The 15,594-nt window shown below is 34.8% G+C and overlaps 1 protein-coding gene and 1 pseudogene across 5 annotated transcripts in view; one reads left to right on the top strand and one right to left on the bottom strand.

The window, feature by feature from the left end:
* FRAS1 (Fraser extracellular matrix complex subunit 1) overlaps positions 1-15,594 on the bottom strand; it is a 409,779-nt gene that overhangs the window by 81,873 nt on the left and 312,312 nt on the right. For all 5 annotated transcript variants that reach the window (XM_039845532.1, XM_039845530.1, XM_039845531.1 and 2 more), the window contains 5 exons: positions 10,596-10,727; positions 9,238-9,363; positions 7,124-7,371; positions 1,058-1,206; positions 715-877 (listed from right to left, as the gene is read on the bottom strand). In XM_039845532.1, coding sequence (XP_039701466.1) covers positions 715-877; positions 1,058-1,206; positions 7,124-7,371; positions 9,238-9,363; positions 10,596-10,727 — 818 coding nt within the window. The remainder of the gene's footprint in view (positions 1-714; positions 878-1,057; positions 1,207-7,123; positions 7,372-9,237; positions 9,364-10,595; positions 10,728-15,594) is intronic.
* LOC120588402 (uncharacterized) lies at positions 11,183-11,301 on the top strand (annotated as a pseudogene).

The raw sequence follows: 15,594 nt of genomic DNA, 5'->3' as shown, positions 1-15,594 counted from the left end.
GGACAAGGAAAGGAAATTAACTTATGGAATCCCTACCACATGTTGGTACTATACTGGGTTTTTGGGTTTTTTTAATGCTCTTTTATTAATTATCAGAGCAATTCTCTATGTAACAGGAATAGCAATATTTTAAAGATAAAGAAATTGAGGCTAAGAAAGATTACATAATTGATCCAAGGTTACTCAACTGGTAAGTTACAGAATCAGCACTTGAATTCAAGTCTGGGTGAGGTCATGATCAGGATATAGGATCTGGCCTCCTACCCTCCCTAACCCAAGGAACAGTCAACAGTGCTTACAGTGATGTGTTAACTTGATTTAAGGAGTGCCTTGGGGACATTGTCCATATCCTCATGTTTTAGTTGCTGCAAACATTAGATTGTAAACTCCTCAAAGATATATTCCACTTCTAATTTTACTCTCACTACTATACACATTTAGCATAATATACAAAATACTATACACATATAGCATTTATGTCTGGCACATACATATTTGTTGACTAACAGAATAATGAGGATATGATGATTTAATTTTCTACATATAATTAATTCTTTTCTTACTTTTTGAAAAACCTACAACTGAAAACCATGTATATACTGATACTATTGCCTCTATACTTTAGGGGAAGAACTCGGCAGCCAACTTGGGTACATTGCCTCAGAGTCCAGCTCTCTGTAGCACTCACTGTTTACTGATCTGAGAATTGTTTACCGTGATAAGGTCAGCAAAAGCAATGACTGGAGGCGGATTCTCGACAGGAGTGATCATGATGGTAAACATCTGATTGTCCAGACGGTTGTGGTCCACATCAGACACCGAGAAATGGAAGCTATCAGTAACCAGATGACCATCTGTCTCAAACACAGCTGAGTACCTACAGAGAGAAGAATCAAATGAATGAGCTATACTGACAACCCAGGTAAGACGACTGCATTTTTGTTTAAAAATGGGGCCATAAGCAATATAATATTTCAAGGGAGCTACTGGTTAGTTACTTGACTATTTTAATACAATTTTCAAAAATTCTGTCAAGTAATACAAAGTGGTTACATACTTAATTTTCTTGTTATTGATGTCTTCCATTGTGAAATTGGAAACCTCTGAGATTTCCTCCACCTCGGGTCCGGAGGTTCTTAAGAGAGTACCATACATGGGCAGAGAACTTAACTGAATCCAGATCTCTGAGTCAGGGGAAGAATCGTCCTAATCAAGAAAATATGAGAGAAGACATGAATACATATTTTCAGGAATAAATACTTCCAATAGTTAAAAAGATCTTAGGTGCTTCTTTCTCTGCTAATTGGAAATGTCTCTTTCCCTTTGTGATAAAGCAACATCATTTCAAACTGCAGTATTTATTCCTCCTAAAATGTCACTTTGATAATGTCTTCTTTCAAAAGTAGCTAAGAGTGGGGAAATGCATTTTAGGCATGGGGCCTAGATATCATATTGTCACTAAAAGAACCACACAAGGTTTTGTTTTTACTACAAGCATCTAGTGAAGAACAGAACATAGAGATATAAATCATCTTTCTAAAAACAGTTGTAGGCTGCTTCTAGAGTTTCTAAGGATGGTTTGCTTTTTAGAACAGGTAAAATTCCTTTATAACATATAATACAATAATAAAGAAAAATCTGTGAAACAGAAAGAACGAAAATTTTTTAGCTTAGCCAATGACTCACTTTAACATTACACGTAATAAAAATTTTAGTTTAACAGAATTTAAGGAATCTTACAGATTTCATTCTATCAGGACTGAACCTCTTACAGAGACAATTTCCCTTTCTTTCTGCATTGTTTACTGAGAAATAAAATTGGCTTTCTGTGTTTCTACATGGACAAAAATGGACTGTCTTAATGAACCATTCCCTCTTTCTTCAAGGGTATTTTTGGAAATATCTAGGAGGCAGGCAATATCTTTTTGGAAAGTTTCTCTTTGTTATTCATGTTTTAGAGCAGTGGATGTGAACCTGGGGGCACTTTACACTTTATCTCAGCAACAATAAAGGTAATATAGCATAGTTCAGTGTACTCTCAAATGCAAATTTTCACAGCTATGCTGTACAGTTAGTTGAGGTACTGGATCAGGAATACTGGTGATCTGGGGGCAGCAGATCTTAGTTCTCATTTCTAGCCCCAGGGGCCTTTTTAAGTTAGCAGTTCAGAGCCTCAAGGCAAGAGCACAGAATTTTCCATATTTCTTCACATCACTTGACACTAACAAGGAAAGAAACTCAAATTCATTGAAGCTGCAAAACTTCAGAAAATTTCCCCTCAATTTATACTTTAAAAGTTTCTCTATTTTTCCACATGGTTTGTCAAATACAATATGCAGGCTTCTAAAAGACTACTTCTAATATTACTGTGAGTACTCCCTGAGAAAGAATTTTAAAAAGACAGCTAAGAATTTTAAGGTATTGTCTTCTGAAATGGTGATAGACTACAAGGACAGAGCCCCTGAGTTTTGATTAGAAGGAATCTCTCCTAAATTCCTCACTGGTAAATTTGGCAAAGAAATGCTTATTTCACATCAGGCACACCTTACTACAATGTTTCAAATCTGAAATGATGGCTAGGTTTCAAAATGTGAAATCAACTAGATTTTTTTTACTGAAAATGTTGTCATAATTTAAATAAATTACTATTTTGAGATATCCAAGACATTATGGATGTAAAAAAATCATAAGACTATAAACTTTTCTCATGTAACTTTTCTACTTAACCCATTTCCTGTAAAAAAAAAAAAAGTGCAACTCGCTGTCAGCGTTAATTTAATTTTATGTAAACACACTCTTTGACGCTGAAGCAAATCTGACTGGTTTTCAATGTGAAAATAAAATATAAAAACTGTTCTTGGAGTGATTTCTAAACAGAATTTGTCTCTAATTCTAATGTAACAAATGTATACATAAATCGGATTCATGAAATGAATCTTCGGCTAACAACCATTAGAGAACGATGTTAACATCACGCGTAGGAATGCTACGTTTTCTAGGATTTGACATTTTCAGCAATCAAGCATTACTGTATTTTGTAAATGGAAATAACACTACTAAAAACAGAATGCTATAAATAGAATTATGTCATTCGTTTTTCAAAGACTACTGATATACTAGAGCGACGCGAAAATAATAAAAGATAATTTGTGGCTAACTTTGGAGGTTAGGTAAGGTCAGGACTGTAATCTGCGAGTTATCTTGGGGAACACTGCAGCTGCAAGCGCCACCAGGCGACTATTCTCGAGGTGAATGGGAAGTGGGTCAAAGGCTTTCTTACTCCTTTTGTACTCATTAATTTTTCATTTTCTTTTTTATTATTTATACATCTGTTGACCATTCAACACAAGGACTAGAATTTTAATAATTAATATTTACCTGTGTGTTTCTCTGTTATCCTCTCCCTGGGCCCACTATCACCTTGGATCTTGTTTCTCATTTTCTTGAATTTCGGGATATAGTTTGATATATTACTAGAAAGTATTTTTAGTTTTCTTTTTAGACTTATGAAAATGGAATTAGACTCTCTTATGGGATTTATTTTTCCTTTTACTTAATAGCAGACTGCTAAGATCCATCAATAGTATTTTGTGTAGCTATAGTTCATCTGTTTTGAGTGTTCTCTAATATTCCATACAGTACCTCATGAGTCATCTGTCATCCTGTTGATGAGCACTTGGCTTGTTTCAATATTTTTGCTATTATGGATAGTATTGCTATGAACATTCTTGTACAAATCCTTCAGTGTACACGTGAAGGTTTCTCGTGGATAGGACTCCAAAAGTACAATGGTTAAGGTATACGACTACTTATTCTCACAAGACAACGCCAAATTCTTTCTGAAAGTTGTCATTCCAGATTACACTTCCCCAGCAAAGTAAAGAATCTCCTATAGATCCTTTCCCTCTCCAGCATTTGGTGTTTTCAGATTTTTAAATTTCTGCCCATTGAATTGGTAGATAATGGTATATAGTCTTAATTTGCTTTCCCTAATGACAAAAAAAAAAAAAGGTGAATATCTGTTCTTATATTTATTGGCCGTATAGGTTCCTCTTCTGAAATTCTTATTAATGTCTCATATTCATTTTTCTATCACATTTTTTTCTTCTTGATCTGAAGATGTTCTTGATATTTTCTTTGTTATCTTTGGTTATATATGTTGCAAATATTATTTTTCCAATTTGTAACTTGTCTGCTTTCTGTATTTATGATATGTTTTGGAGAACATAAATTTAATTTTAATATAGTCAGATTTATAAATCATTTCTTTATAGTTAGCACTTTTTGTTTCTAGTTTAAGAAATTCTCTCTTTTCCCAATATCATAAATATATTCACCTATATCCCACAAAGAATTTTAAAATTTTGCTTATGACATTTAAGTATGTGATTTGTCCAAAGTTAATATCAATGTAGGATTCTTTTGTTTTTTTCATACGATTACTCATTTTGTGTAGTTCCCTGTTTTAAATAGTTCCTCCTATTTCCACTGATCTGGCTTGCTATATTCATTTGATATTACAGTCTGTGTGGGTCTGTTTCTGGACTCTCTAGTATATTCCTGTGCTACACTGCTTTAAATAGTGCAAGTTTATTATAAATCCTGATATCTGATAGGGTAAGCCCTTGCTTTCCCATCATTCTTTTTCAGAAATTTGGCCCTTTGTTCTCCCTTATATATTGTAGAATCAGCTTATCAAGAGCCATAAAAAGGCTACTGGGCTTTTGATTGGCTCTCAGCTGAATGAAAAGATCACTTTGTAGGAGAACTGATATCTTTTTGATAGTAAATCTTCTTATTCATGACTATGGAAAACCCATCATTTATTTAGTGCTTTTAAAAATGTCTGTCAGTTAAACATTATAATTTTCCTTATAAGAAGACTGCCTGTGTTTTTGTTAGATTTAAACCAATGAACGTGATTTTTGTAATGCTATTATAGGTGGTATTATCTTTTTAGTTACATTTACTGGCTATTGTTTTGCTTATGTAAAGCAACATTATTGCTTTATTGATGTTCTAGCTGACCTCTTGGTAAATTCTCTTTCTATTTCTAATACTTTGTCAAAGATTCTTCATAGTCATACCATCAGTTTTCCTTAGAAGTTACACATCTTTTGTTACAGTTAGTCCTAGATGTGTTATGTAATGTTATTATAGATAGTATCATATTTTGAATTATTCTATTTTTGGCTGGTGCATATAAATGCTATTAGCTTTTTCAGATTAATCTTATATCATCCTCCCCATGTTGCCCTAAAGAGTTAAGTAACTTGCCAAGGGTTAATACACTAGAAAGTGGTGAACTTGGATTACAACCCATCCATTCTAACTGCAAAACTCATCCCATCCATCCCTCCCCTACTTGTTTACTTACAGTGCATAGCGAACTGTATAGGAAACCACTATTAAGAAGCAAATTAGACAGAATCCCATTTCTGCTTTTTGTCTTTCCCTACATCATGTCACCCTTTTGCAGCTAATGATACTCTAATTAAGATCAGGCTCACCTGCTTCTATCTTTTTATATTCTGCTTCATTTATGACCAGGATTTCAGATGGTTTTTCCAACTTTTCTGGATGTTCACTGCAAACTCACTAACTATGCATATCTGGAAAAATTTTCCCCATTACCTTGAGCACAACAAAATTCTTCTATAGCCCTCAGAGAAAGTTAGTATGTAACTTAGCTAAGTCTTTAAAATATGCTATGCTTTCGGCAGGCTAGAATAGTTCTTTTGGAGTCTTTCTGCTCTAGTGGGTAAATTCACATTCAATCAATTTCTGAAAATACACGTTCAGTTGCCAATGGGCTTGCATTTTGATATGCAGCTTATAATATGCAGTTAATGGGTAGGAACTTCTCCTGGAGTGCAATTTTGGTCTGTCAAACATTTTTTTAAGCCTCGATGATCTATTGATTAAATCTGTATTCATACATTTTTATGAATTCATGAGTTTCATAAGATTCAAAAGACCATAACCTATGGTAAAAATCACCTGTCGATTAAAAAAAAAAAATCAAAGCTATTCTGAAACTATACTAGACCCATGAGAAGAATCAGGGTGGAATGCAGCTTCCCATAATTTAAGAAAAGGCAATTTGAGGGGAAAATCTGTGCAAAAGCAATTGAAGCAATTGTTCCCAGGCCAATGCTTTATCTTTCATGCTACTATTCAGGACTAGATTTTATAGCCAGACTCTTCAGCCCAGAAAAGGATTACTTAAAACTATATAGTTTTTTTTTTTTTTTAAAGGCCAGGTTATTGGTTGGAATTTTAAAGATTAGTAAAGGAAAAATTCAATACTAAGAATAATTACCATTCAGATAATCACTCTTATTTTCAAGGTATTTGTCAAAACTACTCATTATTGTTTACATAGAGAACTCATATCTGTTTATAACACATAATTGAAAAATAAAATTAATTATCCTCATTATCCTGAGCTCCAGAGGTAAAATCTAAGAAAGAAGATAAATTTAATTACCAGGATCACTTATCAAGTTAAGGCTAGATGAGAGAAAAACAAGCAAGCCTAGAGTTCCTGAATTTTCCTTTGGTCCCCTAACCGCCCTGACTCTTTTGCGGAATGGAATAGAGAGTGAGCCAGAAATCTTGCCTAGGAAATCTGGCAGAGAGGCACTGCCAGAGGAATGTGCCAGTATTCTGTCTAGAGCTGGATCTGAGGCAAAAGCTGGTGAAAAGTGGGCTTTTTCTCAAAAAAGTGGGCCATGATGTACCGTACCTATTAATCATTGACCAGGTAATGTCTTCTAAAATGCTCTTTCAAATTTTTCATTTGAAATATTATGGATGGAGCTTAAAATATGAGAAGGTGGACTTTTCTGACATTGGCACTGTTTCTGTTGACAATCGCTCATCCCTACATATACCCATTGTTTTCAACAGGTTTGCTCATTTACTTGTCAGTTAATGAGACACTGAGAGCAGTTGTAATAAAGAGTGTAACTATTCCTAAGAGGAGAACTATAGGGAAGTTGAGAAAAAAGTTCTTTATATGGCCATATACCCGATGCCCCAAACACTCAGTCGTGACATTGCTTTCTAGTCAGCCCAGTCAGAGGGTGCAGTAGAGAACAAGACAAGGGTAAGTACTTACAACATAAGCTAGGTGTGACCTAGTGATTACAGCTGTGCTTTTACTAGCAACAGTAATGCTCAGAGAGGTGCCAGCAGCCAGCCGAGGCCCTGGGTCCTCTGACAGTGACACCTCCACTCTCACTTCTATCGTTGTTGCAGAGATGCCATCTGTGACTGAGATCTCCATGCTGTCCTCCCGGGCAGAGGAGCCATCATGTAGATACTGCAGAACATTTTTCTCAATGTCCTCATATGTGAAAGTGTCACCTTTGAAGAATAAAACAAATTACAAAACCAATTACTTCTGGGAATGAAGCTTTTCATTTATGTAACACCTTTGATCTCAGTATTTCAAAGTATATGTAGGATCATAATCTCTGGGAGATGTAAGCTAATTAGTCCAACCACCCACTCAATATAGGATTCCCTTTACATTCCCCTTGAAAAAGGGTTATTTAACCTGTCCTTCAACACTCTTCAAGGTAGAAGCCTCAATCTTTTATAAGGTAACTCATTCTACTGGACATAGCTCTAATTTTTTTTAAGTTCTTAATCACATGAACCAAAATATGTCTCTATAAGGTCCATTCATCATTCTTAGTTTTAGAGAATAAAGGACAAGCCTCTGTTCTTTATAATAGTCCTTCTAGATCTAACCTTGATACTAAAAACTCTTTGAAATAGTTAAGAAAATAAATTATGCTTGACAACCCAGTAAGAAATCTTTGTTTTGAGAGTATGTCTTTTTTTAATTAAAAAATATCTAAAGATTGAAAAATGTACTTAAAGTTAGAAACCCAAACTGTCTAAGTCTAGATTACTAATTTGTGATAGATCTGATAGACGTGTGAAAACAGTTTTATTATAGAAGTCTGGGAAAATAGGTTTAAACAAAATTAAAAATTAAAAAAAGTTAAACTGCAGGATTTATTAGAATTTTTTAATTTTAGAATTTTTAATATACAACATTAAAGCTTCTCAAAATTCTTTGGTCATGTAGCCCTTTTTAATGAGAAATGTCACCTAGTGCCATGGGCCCTAACAATTCCTCAGAGCATAGCTGAGGTACTGGTCTTCTTGGATGTTATATTCAACTCTACGTTATGTGAATAAACTAAAGAATTTATTCATTCTCTCTATTCATCTTCTAAGCCTTCTCTTTTGACATTGTATTATTGTGATTTACTGGTGTTCATGGCATTGTGCCTAAAACTAGGCTATGATTGTTATGCCCCTAAAGTATTTCCCTTAGAATATTAGAAATCTATTCTAATGACCTTACTTTGGTTCGATACATTTTTAAAACTCTGCCTTGTGACTCCCAAGTGATTACTGATTGTTCTTACAAATTTGATCTACTCTCAATGTTAAAAACTTGGCCCCTTCCCTCTACAGGAATATTCAGAAGAATGCATTATTATGTGCCTATTAGGAATTATATAAAGCTTTTGAGAAGTATAGATTGTTGGAATAAGTATATAGCATCCCAAGGTGGCTACTTTGAAAGGGATAATATCCACTTTGATACATAAGAGCTGACTATCAAAAATTATATTTAGTTGTATTCTTTGTGCTTTTCTGTACTTTCCAAAAAACAAATATGTATTATTTTTTTCTATTAGAGAAAGTATGGTAAATATTATTTTGGAAAGTTGATCACATTTCCACATTGTTAATTCGCATAGATAATACTTTTTAAATGTGTCCCCTTTTCTTATGGATGAAGATGTATGTAGTTTACACTATCAGAGTCACAGTGCAATAAATAGTGTGAAGATTTACATATGAGATTAAAGAAAACAAATTCATGTCCATGAACAATCCATAAGAAAGTGGCAGCTGACAATTCATATGAGGTTGTTCTAAATGAATTTACTCTAGGTTTCAGAAATCAACCAATTTCACCTACAACTTGAGGAAATAGCTTTATAGTTTGGGGGCATGGGTAGTGGTGCAGAGAAAGAAGTCCCAAATATTTCAGCCGCTGGGTTAAATACTAAAAGATTTTCCTTTCTAAGCATCTCCTCATAGTTTGTCCTATAAAGTTGCTTTACTTCTTGTCTGAGACACATAAAACTTCCTGTAGAGAGAGAGAGATCCTCCAAGTAGGTTGATGACAGAGTGAGCAGCTACCTGTAGTCATGGGCCCTTGGAACTCAGCTGTGTACTTAAGGAGCACACCATGTTCTGGAGGTTTCCGAAGCTCAAAGAAGAGTTCTTTGGGTGCTGTATCAGTATCTCTTACTACCAACTGAAGTCCTACGGTCAGGAGAATAAAGCATGGTGAGGAGATACATACATTAATTATATATTATGTATATATTACAGCCATAAGTTAGGCTGGAAGTCATGTTGTGGTTAATCTGATGCTTATAAGAAAGCACTGTTGAATTCTAATCAACCACAAAAATAGTGAAAAGTGATAATGTAGTCAATTCCAAAATGCAAGTAGGTTCTTCCAAAAGTTAACTTATAAGTAATTATCTCTGAATTCCAAACAACATTTTTCTTCCATACCAATGAGGATATGGAAGCCAGAAAAAGGTCAGTTCTTCCAGAAAATGTCCCCAGAAATTGGTTTTGCTTTTCATTGTTTCTTCCTTTCTTCTTTCTCTGAATCTACAAAAGAGCCAAATTATTTTAACAATGGCTGCTCTGGCCATCACTGAAGTGAGAAGAAATAGGGTAAAAATGACAGTTGTCTTTGTATCTATGGCTTGTTTATAAGTTGGATTATAATTAATTTTAGGCCAATACCCATATGTAGAAACTGGGTAAGGATCTGTAGAGCACACTTAACAAAAATCACAGTATATACTGTTTGCTCTTGATATTCTTGATAAAAGAATAAACTTCTAAAGAGTAAGTATACTGATAGCAACTAAAATCACATACAAAATAATTGGGCCGACAAACTTTTCTGTTATTGCTCCTGTTACTCTTTACTTTCTAAACAAAACGAGAGCAGTCATTGAAACCGCTTCCCTCTATTCTCTCTACTCTCCGTTACTATGTATTTTAGTGATGGCGACAAATCAATCTCCTGGAGGCTGGAAAATAAATTCTGTGTTGTATTCCATCATTGAGCATTGGCCTCTGAAGGGTTTATTCCCTTCTATCTGTGGTGCTTCTATTTCCATGGAGATGGGTAGAAGGGAGAATATATATGAGAATGCATGCAACTTTTGGAAGAAGAGGGCATTACTTTTTGGTAACCACCAAGAGGTTTAAGGATGAATATGGTCAAAAGGGTCAAATATATGGTGACAGAAGGACACTAAACTTTGGGTGGTGAGCACATAATGCAATACAGAGATGATGTATTATAGAATTGTACACTTGAAACTTACATAACATTATTAACCAATGTTACCACAATAAATTTAATTAAAAAAAAAAGACATTTGAACAGAAACTGTTACTGAAATATGGTTCCATAATATGCTTTATGGTTTCAAAAGCCAAGTTTCTTTCAGGCTCCCAGTTCTTACCTATAGAAGTGCTAGCTCCTGGGCTGACCTTAAGCAGTGGGGCTGTGACTTGGAACACTGGTGGGCGCCGATCAATGGGAAGTAAGTGAATGGTGAGGACCATCTCTGGACTTGTGTGCTCTCCATCAGAAACTAGAAAGGGTGTGCACACACACACACACACACACACACACACACACACAGATCAGCTTGTAGTCTGGTCACCTTAGGCTATTTCCATAAATACGTAAACAGAACTGTTTTAGATTACCTTAACACTTTGAAGAGATGTTTATAAATGGAAAAAGAAAACAAGCAAGTAAAATACTGTGAGCTATTCTAACAAAGTTTTATATGGATAACAAAAAAGCTAAAGGACCATAACATCAAGGTCATTCTAAGAAGCAAGTTTCACAACAAGATGATATTGATAAATGTTAGTGGAAAGGAAAGTAATACAAAATATGCCCCCTTAGATGATGGTGGTAAAGGCTTTTATTTATGGAATTATTTCTTTTTTAATGAAATTCTTTCTTACAATGTTCCAGAGAAATTCAAGAAATATTTTAAAAAATGACATGTCTATGTCTCATTAGAAAATAACTTTAGTCCACAGCCATGCTACTCTGAACAAGCCTGATCCCTTCTGATCTCAGAAGCTAAGCAGGGTCGGGTCTGGTTAGTACTTGGATGGGAGACCACCTAGGAACACCAGGTGCTGTAGGCGTAAAAAATGAAAAAAATAAAAATATAAAAAAATAAGGGATTGTAAGCTGACAAGGTCCTTGCAATCTGTGAGGTCAACCAAGGGTTGCCTCGCTTAAAAAATTAAAAAAAAAAATAACTTTAAACAGGACATAAAATGTCCATACAAATCTCTCTAATGACATTTGTTTGGAGGTAAGCAGACCCATTTTTACCTGATCATTACACACAATGCAATAAAGGGAAGGCATCTTTGTGAACAAAACAGTGACTTTAAGATTTTATTTTCCTGGATTATCTGACATTCAAGTGAACACTGATCACCCAAAGGAAATGAAAGAAGAATTGCATGATTCTTGACTTTTGTTTCCACTTTCTCACAACTTAACAAACCCTCTCATCTCTAAAAGCCAGGCCTTAAGGAACACCTGCACCACAAATTCATCAATGTGTTTATCTGTAGTGGCAATTGAGAAAACTATACTACTGACTATTTTAAATGTGTCTGTGGGTTGGTTATTAAAAACCTAGTTTCTTTTGGACTTAGTAACAAGTCAATAGGAATCTGACTTCTTCTTAAGCAAAGTAGAGCATTGCTCAGTGACTCCTAGTAATGATTCCATTTAGATTTCAGAATTCTCTTTTCCTTGACAACAGATCTAAAAGATATGGCTGGATTTTATAAGGTATACTAAAAGAAATCCAGAAATAGCCCTACTAAGGCGTACAAGACATCAACCCTATAAGAATGAAGGTTTTATGGCTCTGTTCATTCAGTCAAATGTAAAAATTATTGCCTCTGATTCTTTGTTAATGCTCAGTCTTCTCTGTGGATCACCAAAGATAAGGACAGATGATCCTTAACTTATGGGGGTTTGGAGACAAACATACAAACTTTTCATAAATTTCAATGGATTAAGGATTCCTGAATTCCCTGGAATCTAAATGAAGAACCCCTATGTTAAATAAAAATAAATAATTGTAAAATATAATTTTATTTTTAAATGTTTTACATTGATTTTGTTTTTAAGTGTGTGGGGGGGAAATCTAAGGGACTCTTCAACATCCTTACATTACAAAAAAGGAGAAAAAAAGCCCTAAAATCAAGAGCTTTGGTCATATCATACAGCTGTCAGTATGACCAAAGTATACCTTTGCCTTTGTAAGTAAATGAATGAAAGGTATTTTCTGATACATATTACACAGCAAGAAAATATATCATGCAGGTGGCAGGGTTTTATAAGCAAACATGAGAGCTTACAATCAAAATGTTAGCAATTACATGTCCAGCCCTCCTTTAAGCAACATTTCTGATTTTGCTGAGAAACAGTCAAACTGCTTCTTTGGGTCAGATGCCTCCTGAACACCATTCACCTTTGAAAACCTGTGCTTTCCTTGCTCAGGATGGTTCTCCAGAGCATCTGTGCTTGTATTGAAGCAGTTAGGTTAGGAATATCAGCTTTTCTCATCTTAGCTGATGAATCAAGTGAGCTATTCTCCTTCACTTTATGGGTTAATATCAGGGCTTGGGTTTGTCGCTGTCTTATTTCATTATGTGCCCAATTTAAAGTTCTCTCTCACACAATTCTCCTAAAGAAGATGGCTTCCTTCTTACCAGATTCCACAAGTTTTTCTTCTTAAAAAAAAAAAAAAAAGAACTTCTTAAACCCTTCACAACTATTAACTTGAAATGGATCATATGCCTAAATGTGAAAAACAAAACTACAAAACTCCTAGAGGATAACACAAGAGAAAACCTAGATGACCTTGAGTATGGTGATGCCTTTTCAGATACAAGACCAAAGACATGATTCATGAAAGAAGAAATGGATAAGCTGGACTTCACTAAAATGAAAAAATTCTGCTCTGTTAAAGATAATGTCAAAAGAATGAGGGTACAAGCCACAAAATAGGAGAACACATTTGTAAAAGACGCGTCTGATAAAGAACTATTATCCAAAATGTAGAAAGAACTTAAAATTCAACAATAGGAAAACAAATAACCTTATTTAAAAATGAGCCAAAGACATTGACAGATACCTCACCAAAGAGGATATATGGGTGGAAAATAAGCATATGAAAAAATGCTCCTCATCATATGTCACCAGGGAAATGCAAATTAAAACAAGAATATACCCTACTACCAATTAGAATGGCCAAAATCTGGAACACTGACTATACTAAATACTGGTGAGGATATGAAGCAAAATAAAGTCTCATACATTGCTACTGGGAATGAAAAATGGTATAACCACTTTGGAGGACAGTTTGGCAATTTCTTACAAAATGAAACATACTTTTAACATATGATCCAGCATTGCACTCTTTGGTATTTATTCAAAGAAACTGAAAACTTTGGTCCACACAAAAACCTACATACATGTTAACAGCAGCTTTATTCACAATTGACAAAACTTGGAAGCAACCAAGATATCCTATAGTAGGTGAATGAATAAATAAACTATGGTATATCCAGAGAATGGAATATTATTCAACACTGAAAAGAAATGAGCTATTAAGCCACACACAAAAAAATTGGAGGAAACTGACATGCATATTACTAAGTGAAATAGGCCAATCTGAAAAGGATGCATATTGCATGATTCTACCTTCATGACATTCTGAAAAAGGCAAAATTCTGGAAGACAGTAAAAAGAATAGTGGTTACCAAAGGTAGGAGGTAGGGTGGGGAGATGAATAGGCCGAGCACAGAGAATTTTTAGGGCAGTAAAAATACTCTGTATAATATTATCATGATGGATGTCATACATTGGTCCAAACTCACAGAATGTACAACACTAAGAGTGAACTCTAAAGTAAACTGTACTTTAGGTGATATGTAGGTTCCTTGGTAAAAAAAAAATGTACTACTCCAATGAGTGATATTGATAATGTGAGAGGTTATGCTATAAATGTGTGGGGGTAAGAGATATAGGGAAAATCTTTATACCTTCTTCTCAATTTTGTTGTAAACCTAAAACTGCTCTAAAAAACTTTGTCTTTAAAATAAAATTTTTAAAAATCACTCAACAATAAAAAGGAACCTCGGGCAGAAACAAAATAATTTAAGGTCAATTAAAGGTCCATTTCCTTTACTCTTAATAATGGGTTCAAGGATCACTTAACTTCAAGTCCCAAAGAAGTTAATAGTTAATTCCTTCACCTATTCAAGCTTTCAGGTAAACGTTGAGGTTTGGAAACCAAACTGGCACACTACCATGACATTCATTTTTCATGACCAACATATGTACAGACTAGGCTAAACTAAATATCCCATATTCAGACTCAGAAACTTGTATTAAAATTCTGGTACTACTGTTTACTAGGTGTGGAAACCAAAGCAGATTACTTACTCTAACGACCCTTAGTTTCCTCAGCTTTAAAATGCTAAAAATAATATCTATCCTTACAATATTATTACAAGGATTAAACAAGACAATTTGTATTGTAAATTGATTTGTAAAGTGTAAATGGTATAATCTATTATATATTATTAGTGATTGCATGAGTTATCTAGAAGTCTATCTAGAAATGACCTTATACTGGGTTCATATCAACAATGACACAATACTAGAAAAAGAAATAAAAAGCCTCAAACTGGAAAGTAAAAAGTAAAACTGTAACTGTTTGCAAATGATATATCATTATATATAGAAAACACTAAAGATGCCACAAAAATCTAAGAACAAATGAATTCAGTAAATTGGCAGGATACAAAATCAGTACATTGATGTAAGAAATTGCAGAAGACATAATAAATGGAAAGATATTCCATGCTCATGAATTAGAATTAATATTGTCAAAATGTCTATACTACCTAAAGCAATCTACAGATGCAATACAAACCCTATCAAAATTCCAATGGCATTTTCACGGAAATAGGACAAATCTAAAATTTGTATGGAGGAGATTGGATTAAACATGGAGGCGTGAGAGACGTTCCCAGATCTCTCTCCTTGAAACACAATAAGCTGAACATGTAAAACTCAACAAAAAACACCCAAACTGCACACCAGCACGTCAGAGCATGGGATCTGCGCATAGGAGCTACCACAGGTCAGAACCCCGGGGGTCGGGCGGTGGACTGGGAGTAATAAAGAAGCTGCCTGTCACAGCCCAAGCTCCCTGTAGGAGGAAGGGGAGGGGAGAAGCTCGCAGCACTCTCAAGCAGGGCTGTTCAGGGAACTGTTCAAGTTCCCTGAACAGCCCTGCTTGAGAGTGCTGCGAGCTCCATGTGGCCGGTGGCATTGCCCAATCATCAGGGCAGGAGGCAGAGAGACAGGGACAGCAGAAAAGTGGGGATGGCAGAGAAACA

This window comes from Pteropus medius, unplaced genomic scaffold (genome assembly GCF_902729225.1).
Source record: "Pteropus medius unplaced genomic scaffold, Ma_sr-lr_union100, whole genome shotgun sequence".
Taxonomy (NCBI): Eukaryota; Metazoa; Chordata; class Mammalia; order Chiroptera; family Pteropodidae; genus Pteropus; species Pteropus medius.
This window is presented reverse-complemented; position numbering and strand designations above follow the sequence as displayed.